Raw genomic sequence first — 24,872 nt, forward strand, 5'->3', positions numbered from 1 at the left:
CAGCCGACAAATGGTCTATCTGGTAATCTGCATATTTGCTGCCATCTGATTATATGGTACACACATATAACCGTGCCCACATCGTGCACCTCTTAACCTTGAATTGGTCAGTAAACTTCAATGTATTCTGTATGAAATTTACCTCTAGCTTCTGATTGTCTTTCTCAAGGATTGTCCTGTAAACTTTAAATGCAATTATGCAAAAATAATAGTTGAAGGATGGACTGTAGAAGCAAGAGTGAAGTTTGCTAGCATTACATTTGTGAAGATGATAATGACCTGGTTCTGGTAATTGTATAGGGACCCTTATCTTTTGGAACTCTTTGGTACTCCAGAAACATGAGTCTTCTTCTAAGTTAGTAGATACAGTATGTCCGCTGGTAGGAAGTAAGATCTACAAAGCATTGAACTAGTAGATGGGTTATTAAGACACCCAATGATTTATGGTATGTTCTTTGCTGATGGAGATGGACTAATTCTGGTCTCCAGCTCCTGTACGGAGCTGACACATGGTGCTGGCCCAGGTGTTCCAAAGTAAAAAAAAAAAAGAACATATGTGGAAAGCCAAATTGTGTCTTAACATCAAAGTCTGGTTGTGGTTGATTTGGCACAATGCTATTCTTGTTGGTTTTGTCATGCTCGTGAAACTATTGAATACTTTTTGAATGTTCATCAGCTCTTTTATGTGGAGTATTGTTAGTATGACCATAGGTGCTTTCACCAGGCCTACTTGCTTTACTCAGTACTTTTGGTGGATAGCTAATCTTGTTCCCATGAGAACTAAGATGCATATTGTTGGTGTGGCTGTTTTGAGTTTGGCAGTTTGGAGAACTCGCAGCAGAGTTTGTAACTGATTTCCTCTCAAGTTGAACTCATTTGCTACATGTGTGCTTTTCCCCAACAACACCAACATCAAAGCTTTTTTCTCAAGCAAGTTGGATAGCTAATTTTGTATCCATGAGAACTAAGATGCATATTGTTGGTGTGGCTGTTTTGTGTTTGGCAGTTTGGAGAACTCGCAGCAGAGTTTGTAATAATTTCCTCTCAAGTTGAACTCATTTGCTACATGTGTGCTTTTCCCCAACAACACCAACATCAAAACCTTTTCTCAAGCAAGTCGCGGTAGGCTACATATGAAAACCAACGGAGACATAAGGAAACAAAATTCAGAACAAGGAGAGAGAAAAAGGTAAACTAAGATTTTGACACATGGATGACTGATTTTCATGCGTTCATACCAAGACCTAAATATTTAGGAACATTCCTATCCCTCAAGTCTTTTTTACATGCCTCTGCCCATCTTATTTGTGTGTGCTTTTCTCAGCTACACAAAACTGAGAAAATCGGACAAATTTTGGAAGTTGTTCACTATACTTCATACTTTTACATTTTGTGCAGCCTAGAACATATAGAGTATTTTGCGCTGAGTTTTTGCATTGTTGTAGGCTACATGGTTGACTACATCTCAGATTTATTAGAAAAATTGCGTTAAAACTGAGTTTCGAAAATTTCCAAAATAAAGGGCTAGCTAGCCCGAGCTTTCAATGGCTGGACTTATTTTAAGATGGCATATCACACTAAATATTATCTAGGCTTGAAATACCACATGGGGAAAATTTGTTAATAACAAATATTTGTACTATTCCTGTTGATAATGGGATGATAAAATTATTAGTACTATTCATGTTGATAATATGTACTATATAGCGTGCAGTTTTTCATAATCAAAATCGAAATTATGTAGCTTGGTGAAAAATCGTAAGCTCTGAATGAACAGTCTTAACTTTTTTTTTTCCGAGATAACAATTGATGGAATTCATTGGCGAAACCGGTTACGAACAACTCCAAAAATAAAAGAAAATACAATATGTTCCCAGACTTTTGCAAAAATGATCTCACACCATACTTCCGAAACGCAATCAAGGCCATCGTTCTCGTCGTCACCAACCAAGTATAGAGACACTATCGTATCACCGGCTGTCGCCGTCGCCACACTGAGATTTGAACACCGGAGGGTGGGAGCTAATAATCTTTTCCAGACCATCGGGCAGACATGAGATGGGAAGAGCAAGCAGTACCTCAAAACGAAGATCCCTGAGCAGTAGACCTAAACCACCAACAAAACTCTCCACCATCTGGCAGGTTTAGGCGTCGACACGTCAAGCCGCCTCCTCCCCTCGCCACCAAGGCCGACCGGAAGAAGCTGCACCGCCTCCTCCCCTCGCCACCAAGGCCGACCGGAAGAAGCTGCACGACGCGGAAACCGCACACCACCAGAAGAACACAAACGGCCCTAAAAAGAAAGACGGTGGTTCCACCCCCTCACCACCATGGCTGGCCGAGTGGAATATAACATCATCAGCACTCCCCCGACTCTTGAACATACTCCACAAAATCCACGACAGGGTCGAAAGTCGACCGCACCTGGGGAAACCACCCTCCCTAGATCCAGATCTGAGAGGATACCCGGCCAGCAGCTTGCCGACGCTGCCACCACCATTCCAACGACGTCCCCCGAAACCCTAGAAGAAACCAAGCCGAGCCGGTGGCGGCGGGAGGAGGAGAGGATCTTGAACAGTCTAAACTTAGCGGTGGATACAGAGCAGGTTTTGAAAAATCCACGTCGCATTTGTTTGGCTGATATATATATCCGTCGCTAACGTGCAGAGTCTGGGACCACCGATCAAATACCCCAAAACTGTCACCGGTGGCAAAGTTTGTAATTCTGTCAAACTTTCCATCGTCGCGTCGCCGAGCCCAACACCTTCAAAATTCCCCTTCCTTTCACCTTCCTCGGATCCCCTCACCTGCCTGATCCAAATTCCCACCATCTTCTCCTTCTCCGCCGCCGCCGCCGCCGCCATGTCCTTCGCCCCCGGCCCAGCCAGGCACCAGCCTCAGCCCTACCACCTCGACCCTCCTCCCCACCACCACCCGCGCCGCCGCCGCCGGGAGGACGACGAGCCGTACCACCCCTACCCCCACGCCCACCCCCAGCCACACCCCTACACCAACGCCGCCACCATCCCCTACCCCCACGCCCGCGACCCGCTCGCGCCCTCCCGCCACCTCCACGACCTAGCCTCCGCCCCGCCGCCGCCAAAGCGGGCCCGCCGCGCGCCCGATCCACCCCCCGTGGCCGCGCCGCCGCCGCCAAAGCAGCCCGAGGACGCCGCGCTGCTGTCGCGGGACGAGATCGAGCGGCGCTCGCCCTCGCGCAGGGACGGGATCGACCCGGCCTCCGAGGCCCGGCTGCGCGCCTCCTACTGCGCCTACCTGCGCTGCCTCGGCTTCCGCCTCGGCCTGTGCGTACTCAACCGGCCGCGGCCGTTTATTTCCTTTGCTGATCTCCGCGGTTGCTGATCGTAGAGTGCTTGTTGTTGTTCGATGGTGCAGGCCGCAGATGACGGTCGCCACGGCCGCGGTGTATTGCCACCGGTTCTTTTTCCGCAGATCGCACGCCTGCCATGACAGATTTGTTAGTAGCGTTTGGCCTCTTCTTTTGCAACTGTCTTGTCAGTAATGCTAATGCAACTTACGAATCAGAGATTTAGCTCTGTAGGTTTGTCAGTGAGATTAATTTGGATGTGCTCCCTCAGCCCCTATTTACATGGCTCACATATATTCCGAGGCTCAGTAGGTTTTGGCCAACAGAAGTTGTACCATTAATTTTTATGAGTAAAAAAAAGTTTCTAACTATACACTTTTGATGTCACATGTATTGTTCGTCAAATTGATGGTAGTTAAATCACGTGAAACTAAATCAGGACAGAGGGATCATCGGGAAGGACCTTGTAAAATAGTAGTAAGATTTTTCCAGTCCCTATTCCAACCAACACTACTCCGCTACTCTGCAGATTGACATAGCAGTTAACTACTTACAAGAAAGAAAAACATCTTGATCTGTTGACTAATGCTCATAGATGTTCTATCACATGCTCCACCAAAGTGTCTTTTCTGAATAATTCTTATCATAACTCAACATGATGTGATTCTACCTAGAAAAGGATACATAGACACCCCTTGTTTTGTTGCAATGTAAAAGGTATAGCAATTTAGTGGATTTAAACGTAGATAGTTTTCTTATTTGTGTTTGTTATTTTTGAAATGGCTAATCGGTGAGCTGCAATCAGTGGTTTACCTATTGCAACTGTACTAGCACACAATTATTACCATGTTATGTGTCACTTGGCTTGTGAATAGTTTTTACTGCCTCTGCATGGCTTAGTTCGTTAACTGGTCAATGTCCTATCTATTGTCCAGAATCTAAGATATCTCTTGAATGGCACATTCACCTACGAAGGGATATCTATTGTTATTTTCTCCTTGTCATAATTGGATATGAGAAATCCATCATAACTATTATCTTCTTCGAATTTGCACAGTTGGTTGCGACTGCAGCATTGTTTCTGGCGTCAAAGACAGAGGAATCAACATGCCTTTTGAATACTGTTCTTAGGGCTTCATGTGAAGTTTCTCAAAACCAAGAATTCAATCTACTTCCTTACATGATGCGTGGCGTAAGTAGACACAACGGATACTTTCTCACTATACCGTGTTTAGTTTATTTAAGGCTATGTTGACTTCAGTGTTCTTATTTTTTTTGAACTAAATTGTTCAGAACTGTAGTGCTATGTGCTAATGAACCACCGGTTGTTGGTATTTTTTGTATGCAGCAAAACTGGTTTCAGCTTTACCGAGAAAGTGTAATACAGGCGGAGCAAATGATACTTACAACACTTGATTTTGAACTTGAAGTGGCCCATCCATATGCTTCACTTTCATCCGCTTTAAGCAAACTAGGACTTTCACATTCCACTCTATATGATGTGGCTTGGAGTCTCATTAATGAAGGGTAAGTATTTTCTACTGCTGAACACATTAATTGATCATTATTTACTGACATGATTAATTTCCTCAATTCTTATAATTATCAAAGTTCTAGGTATATTGTACTCCATTCATGTTCTTGTGGGCACAAGCAATGTCAAATTACCATGTGTAGTTTTTGGATTTTGGCTTTTATTAATGTTGGACGAGGCTGGCGCCTGGCGCTTTAGATGTTGTTCTTTCAAACTTGTAGATTGCTCTGTGTGTTATCATATGTGGATTATAGTGGTACAGTTCATCAATACTTCTTACAATCTGGCAAATGGACAAAAAACAAAACAAAACAAAAACAGCTGCACAAATGAGAGTTTAAAGGGAGGTTGCAAGCTAACGATGCGGGTTCGATTCCCGCTACCAGTTAGGTTTACAGGCCTGTATTCAACCTTTTTTTTTCCACCAGTTTTTATCATGGTAAATGCTTGTCAGCCAATGTGTTTATGGGCATATAGTTACCAAGACTGGAATGAAGATACCATGTACATTTCACTATGAAACAACCTCATTTGGAAGCATTGTGTATTGGTCAACTGATCTTCTGCCAAGGCACACTAACTGGATCTGAATGGCGCAAGGGCAACACTTGTTGAATTTGTTTGACCGAAATAATTAGGGATTAGGATTAGTTGTAGTGTAGTTTCTTGTACTCTCCCCATCTGCCACACAATTAGTGCCCATGGATGTCATCCACGGCTTAACTCAAAGTACTGTATGGACTATCACTCTTAGTTTGCTATGTTGTTGTCAATGTCAACTTGATGTAATTGTTGTTGACTGAAGTTCCAAAACTATATAAAGATTCGTCCTGCAACTTGTGCATGTTTATTTTTACTTTCTCTTTCGCAATACTTCAAAGACAAATATGAGCTCAATTTTGTATGTGGATTGTTGGTTCTCTCTTTACGTATATGCAACTTTTCTAAAACTAACAAAAGGCGATTCTCCATTTTGTGTATGGAGGTATATTCTAATACAGTGACAAACTGACAATATGAATTGCCTGCATTTTCTTACATACCATTTACAATATTGGTTGCATAACTAATACACTCAAAGAATGGTCTTCCATATTAAAACAAAGTCTAGAGGAAGCATTTTTGTGGATGAACATTCACATATTTCAGAAAAGAAGGCAACCTACTTGGCTACTTGGATGTGGATAATGTAGTTATGAGTAATTTGCAAAAGCATCAGTTAAGAATTCGACAAACATGAGTAAATATTAGCAAACAACCTTGCTGCTCTGTGGATATGAAAGACATCTATGCACATGACTTTGTTAGTTTGCTGTTTGTAAATTTGGATGGAGACTGGAGTGCATTAAGCCTAAATCTTTAGTAATTCTGAAGAGGAAATTGTTAATGGTACCTTCATATGGCTGGATTGACGCGATGCTATTGGTAGAAGGTCCAAGTCTTTACTTTATAAGTAAGTGAATGGCATATATGCCATTCCACTATACAGTTGTCAACACAGTGCTGAAGAAGCATGTCAGGTGTTGTGAACATGCAAAAAAAAAATTAAAAATCACAAGAATACTATGCTACTGGGATCATATGATGCAAACTTTAAGTTTGATAAACAATCTGTAGAAATGACTATTTCTGTTCTGCAGTCCTGAATACATATTTTTCTGTCTAGTAGCCTATTTGGACAGAGGGATTCTGATCAGTTGTTAGGATTTACCAACTTCGTTCAGCTGTGAACAAATTCTGAAACTGCCACTCCCATCCCCATTAAGGTCGTGAAGATGTTGGTCTTTCATTTGCTTGCTCTCCTATTACGTTATGGATAAGATTAATATCTTGTAACACCTAACTTGGGATGGTAATCACAACCTCGGATGTTTGTTGTTCTACATATATTGCAACGATCTTGCAGTGATACAGTACTACCATATGTACTCTGCGTTGCTGTTGATTTCTGAATGCCGTTTTTGCTGGCACAAATGCCAATGTTTCATTGTTTTGAGAATCATATCTTTTTTGTTTAGGGACCTACTATATACCACATAATAATTTTCTATGAAATGTCTCCATCATTATCCATTCTTCCATCTACAATCTCTTCTAATAATAGGTGTGAGTGCTCTTCTGACCATTTGGCGGTTGAAAAATATTGTTTATTCGATGATCTTTGTAAATTGTAATACTTCCTGAAGTAGCTCTTTTTTAGCTCTTGATATTTCATTGGCTCTGTGATGTAACTTCTGTATGGAGTATATATTATCTGTCTGACATATATCTTTACAAGTTCAGAAGGTACATCATTCTGAAAGAATTGTTGGGGCAAATATACTTAGACTACGTCTCCATTCTAAAAGTTTAACATGGTCAAACATAAAAACTGTTCAGCTGGACTTCCAATACTGATAAAAAATTGTAATGAGCGGGAGTACCTGGTAATATTACTATGGGCTTTCTGTGCACGTGGGAATGAAAATTCTATATGCTAATAACATTGAGAGATTGTTAATATGGTCCTGCTAGGACCCTTTTCATTTGTAGGCGAATCTTCAATTGTGCATTGTTGGATATATATACCCGTGACCTAGAGTTTGAGATGTTGAACAACATTAAGCATCACCGAGAATTTATGATTTATTTGGTTTCTATTCAAGTATGCATGCACATGTATGGCCAGGATGATTTGTCAGATTCAATAAGGTTTCTGTTGGATTATGTTGCGGTACAATGTTAGAATTTTTGTGCGGATTGGTGCCGTTTTCATAAAGTATATTTAACCTCATCATGTAGTGAAGTTATTAATTGATTTATAGTTGGCAAAAAAGAAAAAGGTGAGTTGAGGAAAGACTATGCAACCTACCAAATGTATTCTAGTTGTCCACAACCCAAGCTACAGATTCACAGAACTGAATACAGGCTCAATCTTTGTCGTAAATCATATCCTTTTAATTTGAACTGAACTCACACTTTAAGCTCAATACAGATTCACGTCACTGAATACAGGCTCAATGCTTCAGTGTAACTATTGAACCCTGAATGATGCACAATGCTTTAAGCTTGTAATGTTCTTCTAATTCGTAGCACTTCTTTTTTTTCGAGAAAATGCAAAGGATCTTTGCGCTTCATTTCATTGAAAAGAATCTGATGGCCATACTGTGACAACACAATCCAATTTAACAAAATGAAGTATTGGTCCTCATGGCTTGTCCATTTTTTTTATCACTGTCAAGTTGTGTAGTATTGTATATTCCCTTCCGTTTACTATTATTTTAGGTTTTTTCGAAATTACATGTATCAAGATGTGTTTAAGTGTGGGCTCACTCATTTTGGTCCGTATCTAGTCCACATTGAAATATCTAAAACATCTTATAATAGTGAACGGAGTGAGTATTTTGCAAATCTGACCTTACATTCAAGTTTTGTAATTATAACAGACATAATTGTTACATTGGTGATCAAGCAGCTGTTCTTCTTTGTCGTTCAATACGTTTTTGGTTCATACAAATTTCCTTATGCTTGTACATTTCTCTTTAGGCTTCAAAGTGTTGATGCTATGCTAGTTCATCATTAGTTAAAAACCCTCAGAGTTTTTGTGTAGAGTACTCCCTCTGTTCTAAAATAAATGTCGCAGCTTTGCCTAGATAAGGATGTATCTACACACTGAAATACGTGTAGATACGTATGTATCTAGACAAAGTTGCGACACTTTTTTTTGGAACGGAGGTAGTATCAGACTAAGTTCCTTTCCAGGCATCCTTTTGTTTTACAAAAGACAGTACCTCGCTAACAATCACAATGGTATATTCATGTAATATGGTCCTTGACAAGTTTAGCTCCATCTTTAGCAAAGACAGTCATATGTGCAAGCACTCACTGCATGCTAATTTAAAATCTTGCTCATGATATTAGAGTCGGTAAAACAACAAATTTGAGATTTGGTTAGTAAACAATAACAAGTACCGTATTGCTGGGGCATACTATCTTCTTCGTTCTGTGCATTGCAAACCTTGGCATATGCCGCTGGAGCATTATTTGGTCAAAGAATTGTTGTATGCATCACAAGAAGCATGTCTAATTGCTAGAGTTTAGCAATAAGGAAATTCCGCAGATGGTTCTTCGATAATATTATCACCTGAAGCATCTATTAGTGGTAAGGACAATGGCATATGGCTTATTTGTTTTTGTTTAATCTGTTGCTATAGTGTTGGACCTTGACATCTCTTGTTGATATGACTTGTGTCTAAAAGAAATGTCTATTTTTCATGGACACAGTTCCACTAATTGATGGTTTGTCCAACTCTTCAGTGTTCATTTATGTTAGTGTTATCCAACTATTATTCTTAATTATTTTAATAATGCAGGCTTCGGAGTTCTCTCTGGCTTCAGTTCAAACCTCATCATATTGCTGCTGGAGCTGCATTCCTTGCTGGAAAGTTCCTCCGCTATGACATTACCTTTCACCAAAATTTCTGGCATGAGTTCAAAACGGCACCACCCATTGTCCAAGGTAATTTGGTGCTCTTTACCTGCAGTGTGAGCATATTTTATCTTAGGGTTGACAACACTATCTGTTGCAATTGCAGATGTTGTCCAGCAGTTGAAGGAGCTACTTTAGGAGATTCCGTATGTTTGTTTCTGTATACAAACACATGGTTTTGTGACCATTGTTACAAATATGTATACCTTGACATGTGGGCAATACGTCTCGAACTTCTGGATATCATTAGTAGTTTGAGAATATACTCGTTCTTTTTCATTTATATTCTACAATCAAAGAGTGTTGCCATGTACCAAAAGGATAAAAGTTCTATCCAAAGTTTTTATCACTTATTCTTTTTTTTGGGGAAAGTGTGCTACATGTTTTGGAGGCATGTAAGTTTTTTTTGTTCCTTTAGGACCCGGACTCTTTTAGTTAAGTTCGTATGGTTGGGTATGGCCACCTTCCACGAGCGTGAGCATGTCCTCAGTTGCTTGCTTCCTGCCTCCCTGATTCATTTACCACGCTTGCCAGAGAAGGACAGATGACGGCAGGCGCACCTCTTCGGCAGAACTGCTTGAGGAGGTCAGCCGGTTGGTTTGTTTGCTTTTTTTCATGTAGTTTTTGCTGTTCCTCATCTTGTCTTGCAGATATGCACCTGTGTGATGATTAGGACAGTGGCAGCTCAAGAGGAGGCCAGGGCAACCATATTGACAACGCAGACTCAGCTTACCCTGGAGGCAGTCCCTAGGCCTTGGTGATCCTCTCCTTTTTGTGATGCCACGTCTCCAGTTTCATTCCCACAAGCAGATAACTGTGAAGTGCCTCCACTTCATCATATCATCATCGGCTCCATCCGCGCGCTGTTGGAATCATGCCAAGGTGAAGTTAACAATCTGTTTAACCTTTCTCTTCATCTTTCCCTATGAGCTCATGTAGTGAGTGCTGCAGGATGATTTAGTTGTGAGCGGGGGACCTCGCAGCCCACAGTCGGCTTGCAGGTAACTGCCTTACCTCAGCCATTCATTGAAACAAAGCCAAACCACATCGTCTTACAGTTTCCAGCTCAAACAACCTCATGGCGCCAATGGTCCTAGTTTAGGAGGTGAAAGCAAAACATAAGAAGATACATCCTGATTATTGACACAAGCCTGAATGTTACTACCTTGAATCGGTGCCAAGCCCATCATGTACATGCATAGTTTACTTTTGCGAAGGGAAAATGCTACTATTCATCTGTTCGAGCTTTATACATGCATAACATAGTTTCATAATCTTCGATTTCGCATGTGGTTATTCCGTGACTTGGTTTTAGCTTTTCCTATTTATCCACTATCAGTAGCTATATCCTTTTCTGACGGCACTCTGTTTGCCAAGTCCGAACCCCAGTGCCAATGGTAGTGTTGCTTGTAGGAGCAGCATCATTAAGACTTGCAGCTGGAACTCATTCTCATATTTCATTCTGACCACCTCCATTACGTACGCTCTTCCACAAATGCACAATTCACTAATTCAGGTCAAGCTCACCCAACAGATAGTTCAGATCCATTCTTGTGCATACAATTGAAAACACATCAAATTACTCCCACATTACTTTCCTGTTCTGGTCACAAAGGAGTCATCACAAAGTAATGTTATCAAGAACTACTAAAAACTAAGATTATCTACATGCATACAACCAGTCGAGGACCTTTTTACTCCTGATATTGCTTTCTATTCATAGAACGAAGAACATGCAATTATGTATTGTTGTACAATAAATACCTTTTTCCCATCATTTTCTGACTGCACTCTTCTTTTGGTAAAAAACAGGGCACCCACATAAGGAAGCGCAGAGGAATGATGATTTATCGAGCTGCATCATTTTGAGACAACCGAAAAGATTGGAACTGTCACACCAATTTTATTCTTTTAACAAGGAGGCCTGGAGGGGGGCTTGCTTTCTCTGCTGCAGTTCCACAGTGAACGTACGGAAGCTCACTCTTTCTTAGGACCAGCGATACAGTGCTAACAATCTGTGTGTGATGGCGAAAAACTGCTACGAAAACCATCTTCGAACGGTACTAAAGTCACTGAATGTGTTGCCAAGATAAATTTCCCAGCATATGTTATTACTTTTCCTTCTGAGGATGTTCGCACCTTTTTGTCAGGAAATCCAGTTATGGTGTGATCTGTATAGCTGTTAAGTTTTCTTATTACCTGCAAGTTGTGATTTGTGGCCTGTGGAGTGACAGGCAGTTCCAAAGGAGTTTTCGACTAATGTACATGTTGATGTGTTGGAACAGTACGGATGAATTTGGTTCTTCATTCATGCCGGAAAAGTCAGGTGTTGTCAGAAAAGTATGGTAAACTTCGACAAATGTACACCCTTCTTGGTTCTCTGTTTTACTGGACTGATTCTCCGTCGTGCAGTCTTGGTTCCCTTGTTCCATGAATCCTAAGAGAATAAGAAAACACAAATGAAATAATTACAAAAATTGAGTAAAACAGCTGACGCTGAAGCACTACTAATTGACATGCAAAAGGAGTAGCAATACCTATATGTGTATTCAGTTTAACTATAATACATTTTAAGTTCCAAACTGTCACATGTACTAATAAACATGAGAGGGTGTACTAAAATCCGGGAATCGGATTATAGTACAGTTTTGGTTGCCCAAAGTGGGATACTTAGTTGTGTTGGATATAACAAAACATGCAGACATATCAAAAGAAGCGTCGCTCCATGTTTGATTCGAATTCGTTGTGCTAGATCTGGTTCGAATTTGTCAGCGACTAAACATGCAGACATATCAAAAGAAGCCTTGCTCCATGTTTGATTCGAATTCGTTGTGCTAGATCTGGTTCAAATTCATCAGCGACTAAACATGAAGACATATTAAAAGAAGCCATAGTTGTCCAAGTCTCAAAGGTTAACATGCTGTAATGTTCATGTCTAAAATGTTCTTCTACTTTTTTTTTCATTCAAACAAATAAGACTCTTGCGTAAGGGAGTGGTAGGAAGAAGTCTCACCTTCTACTCCCTCCCTCCCATTAAACTTGTTTTAATATAAATTTGAATGTATCTAGACACTAATAAAATATATCTAGACACTAATAATAGTTTTATTTAAGCCTAGGGAACGAAGTATATGAATCGTGGATTCAAATCGGCAAGAGGATGTGGCCGCGAGGGAGATACTTGAAGAGGAAGATAAAAGAGGCGATAGAAAATAGGAAAGACACCAGCAGCAGGGTGGGGAGGGCGGCGGGGGGGGTGGGGGTGGTGGTGGTGGTGGTGGTAGGGGAATTAGAAAGGCCGGAGACATACGGTTGCCGGTCAAGTTGTCACGAGGAGAGCACGTCAAGAGAGAAAGAAAATATGCAAGCACATGCGTCGACAAAAAAGAAGAGGAAGTATATCTAAACCTACAGTGCAGTTATAGTATATAGGACCAAAAATTCAATTAGGCTCTCCGGATGCATATGTTCCCTCTAAAAAAACATATTTCAGGGTGTCGATTTTTTTTGACAAAAAGTTCTACAAGTGCATGCGTTCATCAAGTTTATTGAAAAAACCGATATTTTTATGATCTATATAAAAAAGAGCACGACAAGTCGACTTTTCATGAAACTACTTTGTGGACGTGTGAATTTTTTGTTTCAGATTTTTTGACATTTGAAAATATGTCGAAGTGCATTTTAAAATAAAGAAAGCATATGCTCCCATGAGCCAAAACAAGACTCTCGTCTAATCTATATTATGATTTTTTAAAAATAAAAAAGGCATCTAACACGCTAAAACTGTGCCAAGCAACATCTTCTAAATACAACTTCAACCAAGGAGTTCTTTCATAGAAATTCATACGATCAAGTCCTTAGGTTTTTGAAACAGTGTAATGGAAACGGAAGCTATTCGAATCATTAGTATTTGATTCTGACATGTTCTGAAAAAGTCGAGGTATTTCAAATTATTTGTTGGCACGAACATAGTAAGATAAAACTCTAAATGTGAGAGAAATCGACCTTCTCCACTCACTGAATAAGCGCACTTTTTTTGGAAGTATTTTTTTCAAAAAACTTCGACTAAATTTTTGCACAAAATAGCAACATATGTGACATCAAATTACTAGATTATTAAAACTACAAGATGAATCTAGCAATATTAACGTAATACTCCCTCCATTACTAAATATAAGCCATATAGTTTTTTGACAAAAAATCCAAAATATAAGGTTTAATGCGTTGTTCACTTGTTTGGACAATATTTTTAGGGATTTGACTAGGTTTCCTTATCTTATGCAATGCGCTCTATTAGCTCACGCCAATTGCCTAGGGTTAATCCTAGTCAAACATGGTGTAATTTTTTCAAAATATGTGTTTCTTAATTTTCGTGCTAGAAGCTATATGGCTTATATTTAGAAACGAATGAAGTATCATAAATGCTTTAATTTTATATAGGAAGTTAGTCAAAGTTAATAACTTTTACTTAAGACATATTCAAATGTGCAATTATTTGTGAACGGATGGAGTAGTTGAGTGTGTTTATCATTTTTTCCCGATAATCAAATTATGTGGCTACGGAGCTTCGAGTATTTGCATTATGAATCCAATTGATTCCACTGTCCACATTAGATGTGGATGTGGATGGTGACATGTAGTAGCTAGCGATAATTGTTGGGAGTAGAGCCACGACGTGAAGACGGCTGATCCACAAAATTTCCATCGCACGCAAGGTTCTGCAAAAGAAAAAAGACAAAGGACGGAGTGTTGGAGTACATACAAAAGTGATACAAGTAGCTTGGTACAGACAGCTAGCTAGCGTCAATTCTAGTTCCAATAATGGCTGCTGCGTTGGATCGTTTCCAAGAGCTGAAGGCCTTCGACGACACCAAGTCCGGTGTCAAGGGCCTCGTCGACGCAGGCATCAGTACCGTACCGGCCATCTTCCACCACCCGCCGGGATCCCTCGCACTCGACACTCATGACCACCACTTCGGCATCCCGGTAATCGACCTCGCTGGCGCGTGGACACCGTCCCGGCGAGCCGAGCTGGTCGGCGAGGTGAAGTCGGCCGCGGAGACGGTGGGCTTCTTCCAGGTGGTGAACCACGGCGTGCCGAAGGCAGCCATGTCGCAGATGCTCGCAGCGGTGCGGAGCTTCAACGAGGAGCCAGCGGAGGCCAAGCGTGTGTACTACACGAGGGACGATGGCAGGCGTGTGAGGTACCAGACTAACTTCGATCTGTTCCAGTCGCCGGCGGCTAACTGGCGCGACACCCTCTACTTTGAGATGGAGCCGAACGGGCCGACGCCAGAGGAGATCCCGCCGGCGTGCAGAGGCGTGGTGACGGATTACACGAGGTCGGTGCGCACACTGGGCGGCACGGTGCTGGAGCTGCTGTCCGAGGCTCTGGGCCTCCACCGTGGGTACCTTGAGCATGACGCCGGGTGCCTGGAGGGGATGAACATCGCGACCCACTACTACCCGGCGTGCCCCGAGCCGCGCCTCACGATGGGAACCACCAGGCACTCTGACCCGAGCTTTTTCACGGTGCTACTCCAGGACAGCGTCGGCGGCCTCCAGGTAATCGTCGAGGACGAAAAGCTACAGCCAGTCTGGGTGGACGTGCCAGCCGTGGCCGGCGCGCTCATCGTCAACATCGGCGATTTCCTGCAGCTCATGTCCAACGACAGGTTCAAGAGCGTGGAGCACCGTGTGGTGTCCAAGAGCGTTGGACCTCGGATCTCGGTGGCCTGTTTCTTCCAGTCGCATGGCGCCGCCGCGTCCACGAGGGTGTACGGCCCGATCATACCGGAGGGTGACCCGAGCCCTGAGCTGTACAGAAGCACCACGGTGGAGGAGATCCTCCAACACTTCAGGGAGAAGGGCCTCGATGGCAGCTCCGCGCTCCAGCATTTTAGGGTTTAATCAGCCCTTTCTCCAGCCACCTAGTACTTGTGATCCAAATTGGTGTTTGGATCCGAATTGAAAATAGATATATGAAGAAAAAGGTTCGGTTGAACCCTTCAATATATTTTCTATAACTATATCTCAATAGGTGAAAAATAGCCACTGAAGTTAGTATAAGGAAAAAAGTTTGGTCAAACTCTTCAATCTATAAATGCTCCGGTATTGGAGTACCTTCGGAGAGGAGCATCACTCATATCTGCATTGCCATTTCATAAAAAGAACTGGATTGCCAAATAAATTAAGGCCATACCACCGGAGGCAATCACGTTATTATACTTTCATCAGAGGAGGCAATCATGTTGATACTCTTCATCTTCTGTGATAAAGAACAGACCCTATGTTCTAAAAGAAATATATTGCCTTGCAGAGGTATTTAAAAGTGAGGACTGTTGAGCAATGGCCTCCTTCGGTTTCTTCTGCAGTTTTATGGACATGAAAGCGGATGACTGCTGTGATGCCCCACATCTATCTCACGTACATTTGTGGTTGGGCGATCAAGGGTCGCGGTCTCATAGATGAAGAGATGGACGGGGGTGGAACTTGGAGCATGGACGGACCTAGCCATCCCTAAGTCAGGGCCGCCTACCAAGCTTGCTAAACGACACAAAGCTTACGATTTAGGATTTTTTTATAGCATCTCACGGTATGATTGCTGCACCCCCATGGAGCTCTCACAGCGCTTTGGATTTTGGGCCGTCCGATCAAGCTGACGTGGCGCGATCTCGGCCGTCGTTCCGTTCAGGGCGCTGAGGCCCTCCCACAAACCCACTTTTTATCCACGGGTCCTGTGAAGCCCGCTCGGCCCAGACTCTCCACCTTCGCGCGTGCCGTCGCTCCCTCTAGCCAGCCGCCGCTCGCAATCCCCAATCCCATCGCGGTCGATTCGCCTCCTCCCCTCCACCTTCTTCCTCACGCGCTCAGCCTCCACCTCCGACCTGTCTCTGAGCTTCGTATCCTCCACCCCCACCTCTGGCGCAAGCAGGAGGGGCTGCTGGAGCTCCGCCCTTGATGGTGATGGAGGACTCGAGCTCACGCCGGCGACCTCCACAGCGGCAGCGCGGGCGACCTCCCTAGCCGCGTTTCTGGAGGCAAAGGACGGCGCAGCTCCACCACCTCGCCCGCAGCGCAAGGACACCCGCTTCCTGCTCCTCTTGGCTGGCCAGCCTGTCTCCTGCACAGCCTGACGCTTTCCCCACCATGAGAAGACAGTGGTCTGCAACGTCCATCCATGGCCCCTCTACATGGAGCGGCAGCCAGCCATGTCCAGCTTCCTCTGGCCCAACCCATCTCTCCACGTCCATGCCTTTGCTGATTTGAGGTACTCACTCCTCTCTTCCTCTTGATTTGTCTCATCCCTTCTCTCTTCCACTTCCATAATTTATGGTCTTTGTTTTGTGCAGATGTGTTTTTGCATCTACGCATATGAACTGTTTGAGGAAATGTCTAAGCAGGCTGCATATAAATTGTTTGAGGAAATGTCTAAGCAGGTTGCACGAACAAAATATCTACCTTTTTAGGGCTATTTTGTCGTCTTTTCTTACCTATGATGGTCAAGCTGGTTATGTTTCTTACCGTCAGAGCGAGAATCTTAACCCTTACCAGTGGTGGTGGTTGTTGTCTTGTACAACTTGCCACAAATCAGTGATTGCACATGGTGCTCAATACACATACTCTAATTTAAATGTTTTGTTGTTGCTGCATTGCATTGCCGAGGTAATTGGCTACATTAATTCTGTTAAAATTCATAGTATTATCCTTCTTCATTTATGGTATTTCATTTTGTTTCTCCTCCACATTATTTGGTAGGTACTGAGAGCAGCTACCTTGACATAGGGCATGCTCCTGAGGAAGGGGTTGAGGAGGTCGTGGTGAGGGGCGAGAGAGACTCCCCAGCTTTTAGCTTGTGGCTCTGGTGTACTAGACAAATTAGGTATTTATCTTACTTGCATGATTCTATTGTTTCCGCAGAATTCGGTACCCACCTAAATATGCACATGGTATTCATGGAAGCTGTTATATTGATTTCTTGGATTCTCTCGGAATGTTATTGTATATGTATGTATGAGCATCGGACATAGGTGTACCTGCCATATATATGGAGGTTATTTTTGTACAGCATTTTCTTCAGATTACAAAACTGAATTAATATGACACTTTACATTATTGCTTTCTATAAAAAATTGTTTATAGCTCTATAATATATAACATCGGTTGCACACATTTTTCTTCTTATACTGAAGCTTATATGCTCCTATTGCGGAAATTAATTGATTATGAAGCAAATAAGATGACGTTGGTCTGTCCCTAATGCCTTCTTTCAAGCCCTGGTGAGTTCAGATGTTCTACTTCTCATAGCTACTTATGAGCCATATTTACAGATCTGTAATGATTATGCAATTATATTTTGTCTTGCCGCTTTTCATTTTTATTCTAGGTCATTTGTTTAGCCAAAAAATGTTGGTTTACCTTTCATCTAAAGAAAGGCTTTCTAAAATTGTTAACATTCTGCCTTAGTATTCCTGATGTTGCGTACATGGTTTCATGCGTTTCTTTTACCTCCCTTTGATTATCGTTCAGCAAATGTTTGAATGAAGATGTCCATGCTCTAGAAAGTTTCGATCAAATTTCGTTGTATATGAACCAAGATCTACAGATGTCCATGCTCTACAGGTTACATGGTGTACGGTACAGTTCTGGGAGTTAGCTGATGACAGTATATTTGCACTTTTATTTTGGTGCTTAACAGAGGTAAATAAATTACAGTCTTATTTTATTTCTTTATGCTAAAAACTCAAGAAATGATATGTTGTACTTGGTTTACGAGTATTTCTTGTATAGAGAAAGCTTAATATACATATAAGCATTACTATTTTGGTTGTCCATATATGGCACCACCATATGTGCATTGAGTTCTGGACCCTATATATAGAAAAAATTATCCTCCTTTACTTCACGATCAGATATTCTTTCACATGGATCATAAATAGCCTGCGGTCTTCTTCTTTGTATTCTTCTTTATTCTTATGCAGTTTATGTTTTTTCGCTCTTTAGGTTTGTAACTGAAAATCTATGTGATATAATTGCAGTCAGTTGCAGGTGTTAACAGTATTCATGTGCACCAAGGATCTCTAGGAGTTGAGGAGGAATGAGGAGTCCATGGCCATCAATTGGCGGCGCCAGGAAGCTCAGCAAGAGGCATGCAAGAGGATCACCATCGTTGTAGTACACCATAGCTCAGACTAGCACCACAGATGGAGTTTGACACCTTGAAGCAAACAAGGTAAAAGTCATGCAAGAGGATCACCATCGTTGTAACACACCATAGCTCAGACTAGCACCACAGATGGAGTTTGACACCTTGAAGCAAACAAGGTAAAATTTATCTGAATAAAAGTATTAACCTACTTGTTTGTGTGGTGTCTGATGTGTGGGTAAGAGAATGAGAGCAGATTTTTAATGGGTAAGGAAAAATATCTTTACATGTTTTTTTATTGGGTATCAAAGGATCTGTTCATTATTTTCTCAGCTGAACCTATTTGTTCTCTTGGATGTCTAGCATCTCAGATTTATACTTACAAAAAAAATCATGAGTTTCTCAGATTTTATGCCACCATGTGGATATCTTGGAAGGTTTTTTTTTAGAATCTGAATGCTGGAGTGTATGCTCATAGGTAGATGAGTTGTAAAGGAATAAAATCTGGGTAGTGTATCTATACAATAGCATAAGTTGACTCATGAACACTGGAAGTAAGATTCTGAACTTCTATTTATCGCAAATACAAAATCCAAAGCACAAGCTGTATAAATACAAGTTAGTACATGTTAATTCCGAATTCATGAATGACTTTGCAATATCATTCTTGTGACACGAAATCACTTTCTACTCACGAATAATTTTATACACAGATGTAGTTCGAGAACCCCACCTGTTCTGACACGAAATCACTTCCTACTAATGAATTTTCTTGTGTTCAGGTCTTCAGAAAGGCCAAATAGAACATGACTTTGCTTTCTTTGTAGCGCCGGTGTTGATTTGAGTAAAAATATTACAGACATCAACTAAGATAATACCAGGTTTGTTGAGGTATTGACTTGGTTCTTAAAGGTTAAATTAGTTTTTATTTATTCATTTTTGGTTCTACTCTTTTTAGGTCAAAATAATGATGCTTTCTGCTATATTCGTATGGTACAGATAAATAGTTTATCTATTTTTTTAATCTTCAAAGCCAGTAAATGTCAACTGTGTGCGGTCTACTGACTGATTGTTTTATATAACTATGCTTCAGTAAATGCAAAATAAAATGCTTACTTGATAGTTGGCCTCTGAATAATCTGAATGTTATATAGTGGCGAACTCCAAAAAATTGGGTTGCCTCTGTAGTAATCAGTGTCGTTTCACCAAGTATGCTTTGTCACCTCTGTCTGTATTGGTATTTTTCCTAGGTGTTTGAGTTGCAGTAAGATGGTTTTCCTCTTTCTTGAATTTATTTTCCGCCATTCATGCCTCTTGGTGCCTATATTTTTCCAGGTTACTATAGGAGAAAGGCCTGGTGTATCCTTTTTCTAGCTACAATGATCACCATCATACGGGTTACCTCATTATGTCTTTCTTTGTTTATGTTTAATCTCTTTGTATTTGAATTGGTTACTCTCCAATTAGGCAAATCATGATACTAAAACTTGCTGGATGCATGGTACATAGCCTTGCACATATATTTACTTCCTGGATTTCTGTTTGCTGCAATTGGGTGTTTCAACTGGGTTTGCTTTGAATGTCAAGTGTTAATGACCTTGCCGATACTATATCCAATGAGGAGGTACAATCTACAATCAGTTTTGCTTTCCCTGCTACTCTTTGTTTGTGAATAAAATGCCTTTGCTTCCTCTACTTTGCATGTACATCTTATAAACTTGGCACCGTATAATTGAGTTAAGTATGATCCCAGTTTTGGAGGTTGCATTCATTCAAATTTAACACACGGTGCAATGAGACATTTAACAATCAGTAACATATGAGGCAAAACCTGATGTCTATTCATGTTTCAATTCGAAATACAAGTGTTCTTCTTTTAAAAGTTGATTTGGCCATTAAAAGGAAACTGCGGTTCAACTTCATCAATACATCAAAAATATTTCTATTCTTTGAGGGATGCGATGGTTTTTACTCTTAGGAAAAAAATACATAACACATGTTCTTCATCTATGTTCTGTTCTTATCAGTGTTTTCTTTTCTGTACTAAGTATGGTTGTGTTAATGAACTTGGCAGTCCAGATGACCTTGGTTGGAAACTACTTTCAGTTTTCTTAGAAGTCTGCTTTCCCTGCTATCCTCTCTCTCAGTTTTCTTAGCTATCTTCTCTCTCAATTTTCTTAGAAGTCTGATTTCCCTGCTATCCTCTCTCTGAATAAATTTCCTTTGCTTGATCAGCTCACATCTTTATTTTATAGTTTTTCCTGTTTCTAATCAATGTACATATATAGATACTATGTTTGTCTTTTATGCGACGACAAAATTAATAGCTTAGATTTAATTTGTGGTTGATAAAAATTTGGCAAAGGTGTCATTCATAGGTTAGTTAAAGAAAAGTAAATATTGAAATCATTAATCTTTTTCTATGCCTAACCTTACTTTGTTTCCACGCCTAGGTTGTATACATAACATATGATGTTTATGCGTATTTACTATTTAGGGCTTAACAGGTTTTGTTCATAAAGCCTTAGTGCATATATTTGTTGGTTTGACTGTTTTCTCTTATACTTTGTGTTTTCTCATCTCACCATGCATGTATTGATGGACCTGTACTTTTTTCTATTTTGGAAAGACACTCATGATGATGACGCCTGCCCAGATGAGGAGGAATGAAGAACCTCGAGGTTATATCCTTCTTCTTTCCCGTATAAAGGTTCCAGATTATAGATTTGAAGCACCTATATAGATTCCCTTTGCTTGATCTACTCTGAATACATTTCCTTTGCTTGATCTGTTCACATCTTTATTTTATAGTTTTTTCCGTTTCTAATCAATGCACATATATAGATGTTATATATATGTGCATGGAGATTCTTTCTTCTCTTATTCATAATCTACTGGAGATGCATGTCTGCAGACCATATGCATATCGGCGAACACTTTAAGAATGTGTTTCGTTTAGCTTCTTCCATAAATTTATACATGGAAGATATACATGCTCTTTTTTCGTTCATTTCATGCATGTGGATTTGCTAGAATATAGAACTGACGCCCCTTTCTATTTCAGCCTGATGGGTTCCCCGCGATGCTCTTCTACCCAGCTCGGAAGAAAATCTTTGAGCGTGTTTGTTCTTAAATATAGTATTTCACATCCTATTTAGGGGTGCGTCTGGTAATATGTTTTTTCTTTTAGTTGGTAGAAATAACATCGCCCGCACATGGCTTCTCCGCAGTGCTACCATCTAAATTTGCATCTACGAATTGTCTCTGGACTCCTGAAACTAGCATAAAACATGCATGCTCAACTTCAGTGCGTATTTCAAAGCTGCCAATCAGTATGGAGTTTTTCAAGGATACAGATATTCCATCTCTAGATCTCTACAAGCTTGCATATGTATATATATCCATGTTTAAGGATAGCTGAAAATGATAAATCTGCTTTTAGTATTGCATTCCGTCTACTGATTCAGTTTGTTTGGCTGAAATTTGCAGATAACTTTTGACAGGGACCGGCTGGTAGTGGAGATATCAAGTTCATCAAGAGGCATGCTGACATCCTTCTGAGGTTGAAGTGCAATGTTGCAAGAAATACCAGCTGACATGATCCAAGGCCCTCTCTTACTATGTGATGGCTCCAGAATACTCCTGCTGTCATACCTTCGTGTTTTCTTTCTAATATCGTTTACTCATGCTGCTCATGTGATACTAATATTATTGCCCCTGGTCTCTCATTGATGTATTTCTTTTAAGAAAAGCTTTTGGTAGCCAAGATGCTGATATACCTGAGATACATATTGCATCCATTTCCACATTAGTAGTTAGACTTCAGTAAAATGTCCATTATCTACTTTCTTCCAATTTAAGCTATAATATTTAAGAATGACTTTACATTTTTTTTAGATTACAAACCATTGATGTTGGGGAACAAAGCGTGCATAATAAATAAATTCACGTGGTGGAAGGAAAACACATGGTAAAGTGGCTACAAGTGAAATATGAAGTGGTTCTCCCATTCTCATTTTTCACAAAAATGGATATTATTCAAAATATTCTTATAGATGTACAATAGCCGAAAGAAGTTATATGTGTCAAGAGTTATTACATTTTTTTCCATTCGTAGATATGTTGTCAGGGATATGCCATGGAGAGACTCCTGAGGTGGCCACCGCATCCTAGCAGCAACAGCCTAGGATGGAGATCCATTTAGGTGGCCCTCGCCACTATCGGCCTGTGATGAAGATCTGTGTAGACCACCTGTTCAAGCCACGGCAGCCTGTCATGGAGCCACCCGTAGGTGGGCACGACATCCCTACGAACGCGACTGGCATATGTTGGTGAATACAAAATTTAGAAGCAACTGAATAGAATACTGTTGGTGACCGTAAATTTCTGAAAGGAAATGATTAGTTTTAGCATTTGTTTTGGTCAACGCCATTGCTGCCGCTGATGTTGTCTTTGTAATCAGAGGTGTTCTGTTCGTGATCTTACTACAGTTTGGGTTAGTCTTCTGATATACGACTGGCAATTTTTACACATGGTACATGCTACTTCGGCCCCAAATTAAGCAGCTAGCAGCACACATAAATGATGAACCAGCCAATTGTATGCTTATGCACTTGACAGGGTTGCTTGTACATACATTTCTCTTATGTGTTTGTTGGAACTAATTAATATACAAAAATTCAGAGAATGCTTCAGGTTATAAGCATTGGTGGCGATTAGGATTTTTTCCAGGACAACTTTTCAGTACTTATGCTTAGAACTTAATACGTGCCCCAACATCCTCTTAATATGCGTCATGTAGGTTCTCGAAAAAGTGAATTCACAAAAGACATTATAAGTGATTCTCATTCATTATATCACCTGAACAACCCTTATTAGAATTAGAACAATCAGAATAATAATGATGTTATTATTAGTTGGACAGAGTATCTTGCTGGGAGTGTATAAGCGTTCGCTGCTCCATTTGCAGTTTCGTGTGCTTGAACCTAATTTACTTATAGTAGCAACTTATTGTAAAAACCTAACAGATGTATTACTAGCTCTGTCTACAGATGGTTGTGGTAAATTTATCAAAATTTAGAAAAAAATTAAAACATGTATTTATGGATAGAGGGAACATTATATTGGTAGTTATTTTTATCGCTGCTATTAGAATAGTAATACCGACACGCACTCCACGGGATCGTGCGCCAAGGCGCACATCTAAATCTAGTTTATCTAAAATTTGGTAGCTTATCCTCGTTTTCTTAGGCTTTTGAAAGTTTCTTGGTCCGCCACTGACTTGGAGCGTGTTGGTCCGTAGTAGACTGGTTCCGTCGTTCGATTATATGAATAGGCTATACAAATTAACAATAGGAAAATAAGGTAGTGGAGGTTTCTATTTAGATATAGAAGATATAAGAGCAATTTAGTCCGATTCTTCTACTTTCACGTGGTAAAAAGCAAATTTGGACATGTGATCCTATTTGAGGACCCTCATTTTAGAAATACACACGAAAAGTTCAGAGTAATGTTGCCATCCGTGCAGCCAATGTTTTCATAGTATAAGTTTCTAGGTAATAAGCAATCCAAATACAATAAGCCGAACCTTAGTACTTTCTTCGTCCCATGTAAAGTTGTCTGAAATTTATCCAAATCTAGATGTATCGAGACACCAAATAGGCATAGCATCTAAGGGTATCTCCAGCGGGCCGACCCATTCGGTTATGGGTTGTCCGTTTCGTTCGCGTGGACAGACGGACAGCCTGCGCACTCTTCAGCCGGACGACACAAACGGACCGAACCGTCTGCCCGATGCATCCGTTCACCAAAATTGGGGAAACGATGCGTCGGCTTGGAGAGCGTGTGCTCCCGTGTCCGCCCGCGTGCATTTTGGACCCGCATGGAAGCGACCCAACGGTCTTCTACCTTTGGCCATCAATGGAAGTACTCTAACCGCGTCGCGCGACGTCTGCGCTCCTACTTTGGTCGCGTCGCCCGACACATGCGCTCCTACTCTGGTCGCGCCGCCTTCCTTTCATCAGTGTCGTTGTTTCGTTCTACGCGCCGGCATCCAATGCTCCGGACCTTTATAATTGGGCAAGCGCCAGCCATATTCTTCCACAAACTCTCATCTTTCATTCTCCACCACCACCAGCACAACATCACCGCAGAAATGGCCGGCGGCATAGGTTCGAGGGGAGGGCGCCTAGGATGGCCTCCAGGCCGTGGGCATGCGAGAGGCCGCAACCGAGGCCGACGAGGGAGGAGTAGCGGGACAGGCCAGAGTCAGCCACCAGCGTCGCCATCACCACCATCGTCGCCTTCGCCACCGATCTCTCCGGCTTCGAGTTTGGCGTGACCATCGATTAGTGCATGAGCTGGGACAGGCTGCGCCTGCCTCAGAGGTTCGCCTCAA

At 41.3% G+C, this 24,872-nt stretch overlaps 2 protein-coding genes and 3 long non-coding RNA genes across 7 annotated transcripts; all 5 read left to right on the forward strand.

The window, feature by feature from the left end:
* The first annotated feature begins 2,330 nt into the window (after nucleotides 1-2,330).
* LOC124655837 (cyclin-T-like) lies at nucleotides 2,331-9,687 on the forward strand. Its single transcript, XM_047194671.1, has 7 exons — nucleotides 2,331-2,606; nucleotides 2,668-3,305; nucleotides 3,397-3,478; nucleotides 4,386-4,520; nucleotides 4,677-4,855; nucleotides 9,215-9,360; nucleotides 9,437-9,687. Exons 1-7 carry the CDS (start codon nucleotides 2,331-2,333, stop codon nucleotides 9,466-9,468), a joined length of 1,488 nt encoding a protein of 495 aa, XP_047050627.1. The 3' UTR covers nucleotides 9,469-9,687.
* Nucleotides 9,688-10,221: 534 nt separating this feature from the next.
* On the forward strand, nucleotides 10,222-11,637 carry LOC124658313. Its single transcript, XR_006989119.1, has 2 exons — nucleotides 10,222-10,331; nucleotides 11,143-11,637. It is a non-coding gene; the product is annotated as an uncharacterized LOC124658313 (long non-coding RNA).
* A 2,385-nt stretch (nucleotides 11,638-14,022) lies between these two features.
* LOC124652633 (1-aminocyclopropane-1-carboxylate oxidase homolog 1-like) lies at nucleotides 14,023-15,418 on the forward strand. Its single transcript, XM_047191678.1, has one exon. The coding sequence runs from the start codon at nucleotides 14,152-14,154 to the stop codon at nucleotides 15,238-15,240; it is 1,089 nt and encodes a 362-aa protein (XP_047047634.1). The 5' UTR covers nucleotides 14,023-14,151; the 3' UTR covers nucleotides 15,241-15,418.
* A 2,323-nt stretch (nucleotides 15,419-17,741) lies between these two features.
* Nucleotides 17,742-20,002, forward strand: LOC124655072. Of its 3 annotated transcripts, none has more exons than XR_006988562.1 (3): nucleotides 17,742-18,654; nucleotides 19,258-19,366; nucleotides 19,811-20,002. It is a non-coding gene; the product is annotated as an uncharacterized LOC124655072 (long non-coding RNA). The 3 variants fall into 3 exon arrangements; XR_006988560.1 differs by having other exon boundaries at nucleotides 17,742-18,030; nucleotides 18,369-18,654; nucleotides 19,258-20,002; XR_006988561.1 differs by having other exon boundaries at nucleotides 17,742-18,030; nucleotides 18,379-18,654; nucleotides 19,258-20,002.
* Nucleotides 20,003-20,163: 161 nt separating this feature from the next.
* On the forward strand, nucleotides 20,164-23,097 carry LOC124654810. Its single transcript, XR_006988466.1, has 4 exons — nucleotides 20,164-21,156; nucleotides 21,540-21,635; nucleotides 21,965-22,445; nucleotides 22,593-23,097. It is a non-coding gene; the product is annotated as an uncharacterized LOC124654810 (long non-coding RNA).
* The last annotated feature ends 1,775 nt before the right edge of the window (nucleotides 23,098-24,872 follow it).

The sequence above is a fragment of the Lolium rigidum genome, chromosome 5 (assembly GCF_022539505.1).
Source record: "Lolium rigidum isolate FL_2022 chromosome 5, APGP_CSIRO_Lrig_0.1, whole genome shotgun sequence".
NCBI lineage: Eukaryota > Viridiplantae > Streptophyta > Magnoliopsida > Poales > Poaceae > Lolium > Lolium rigidum.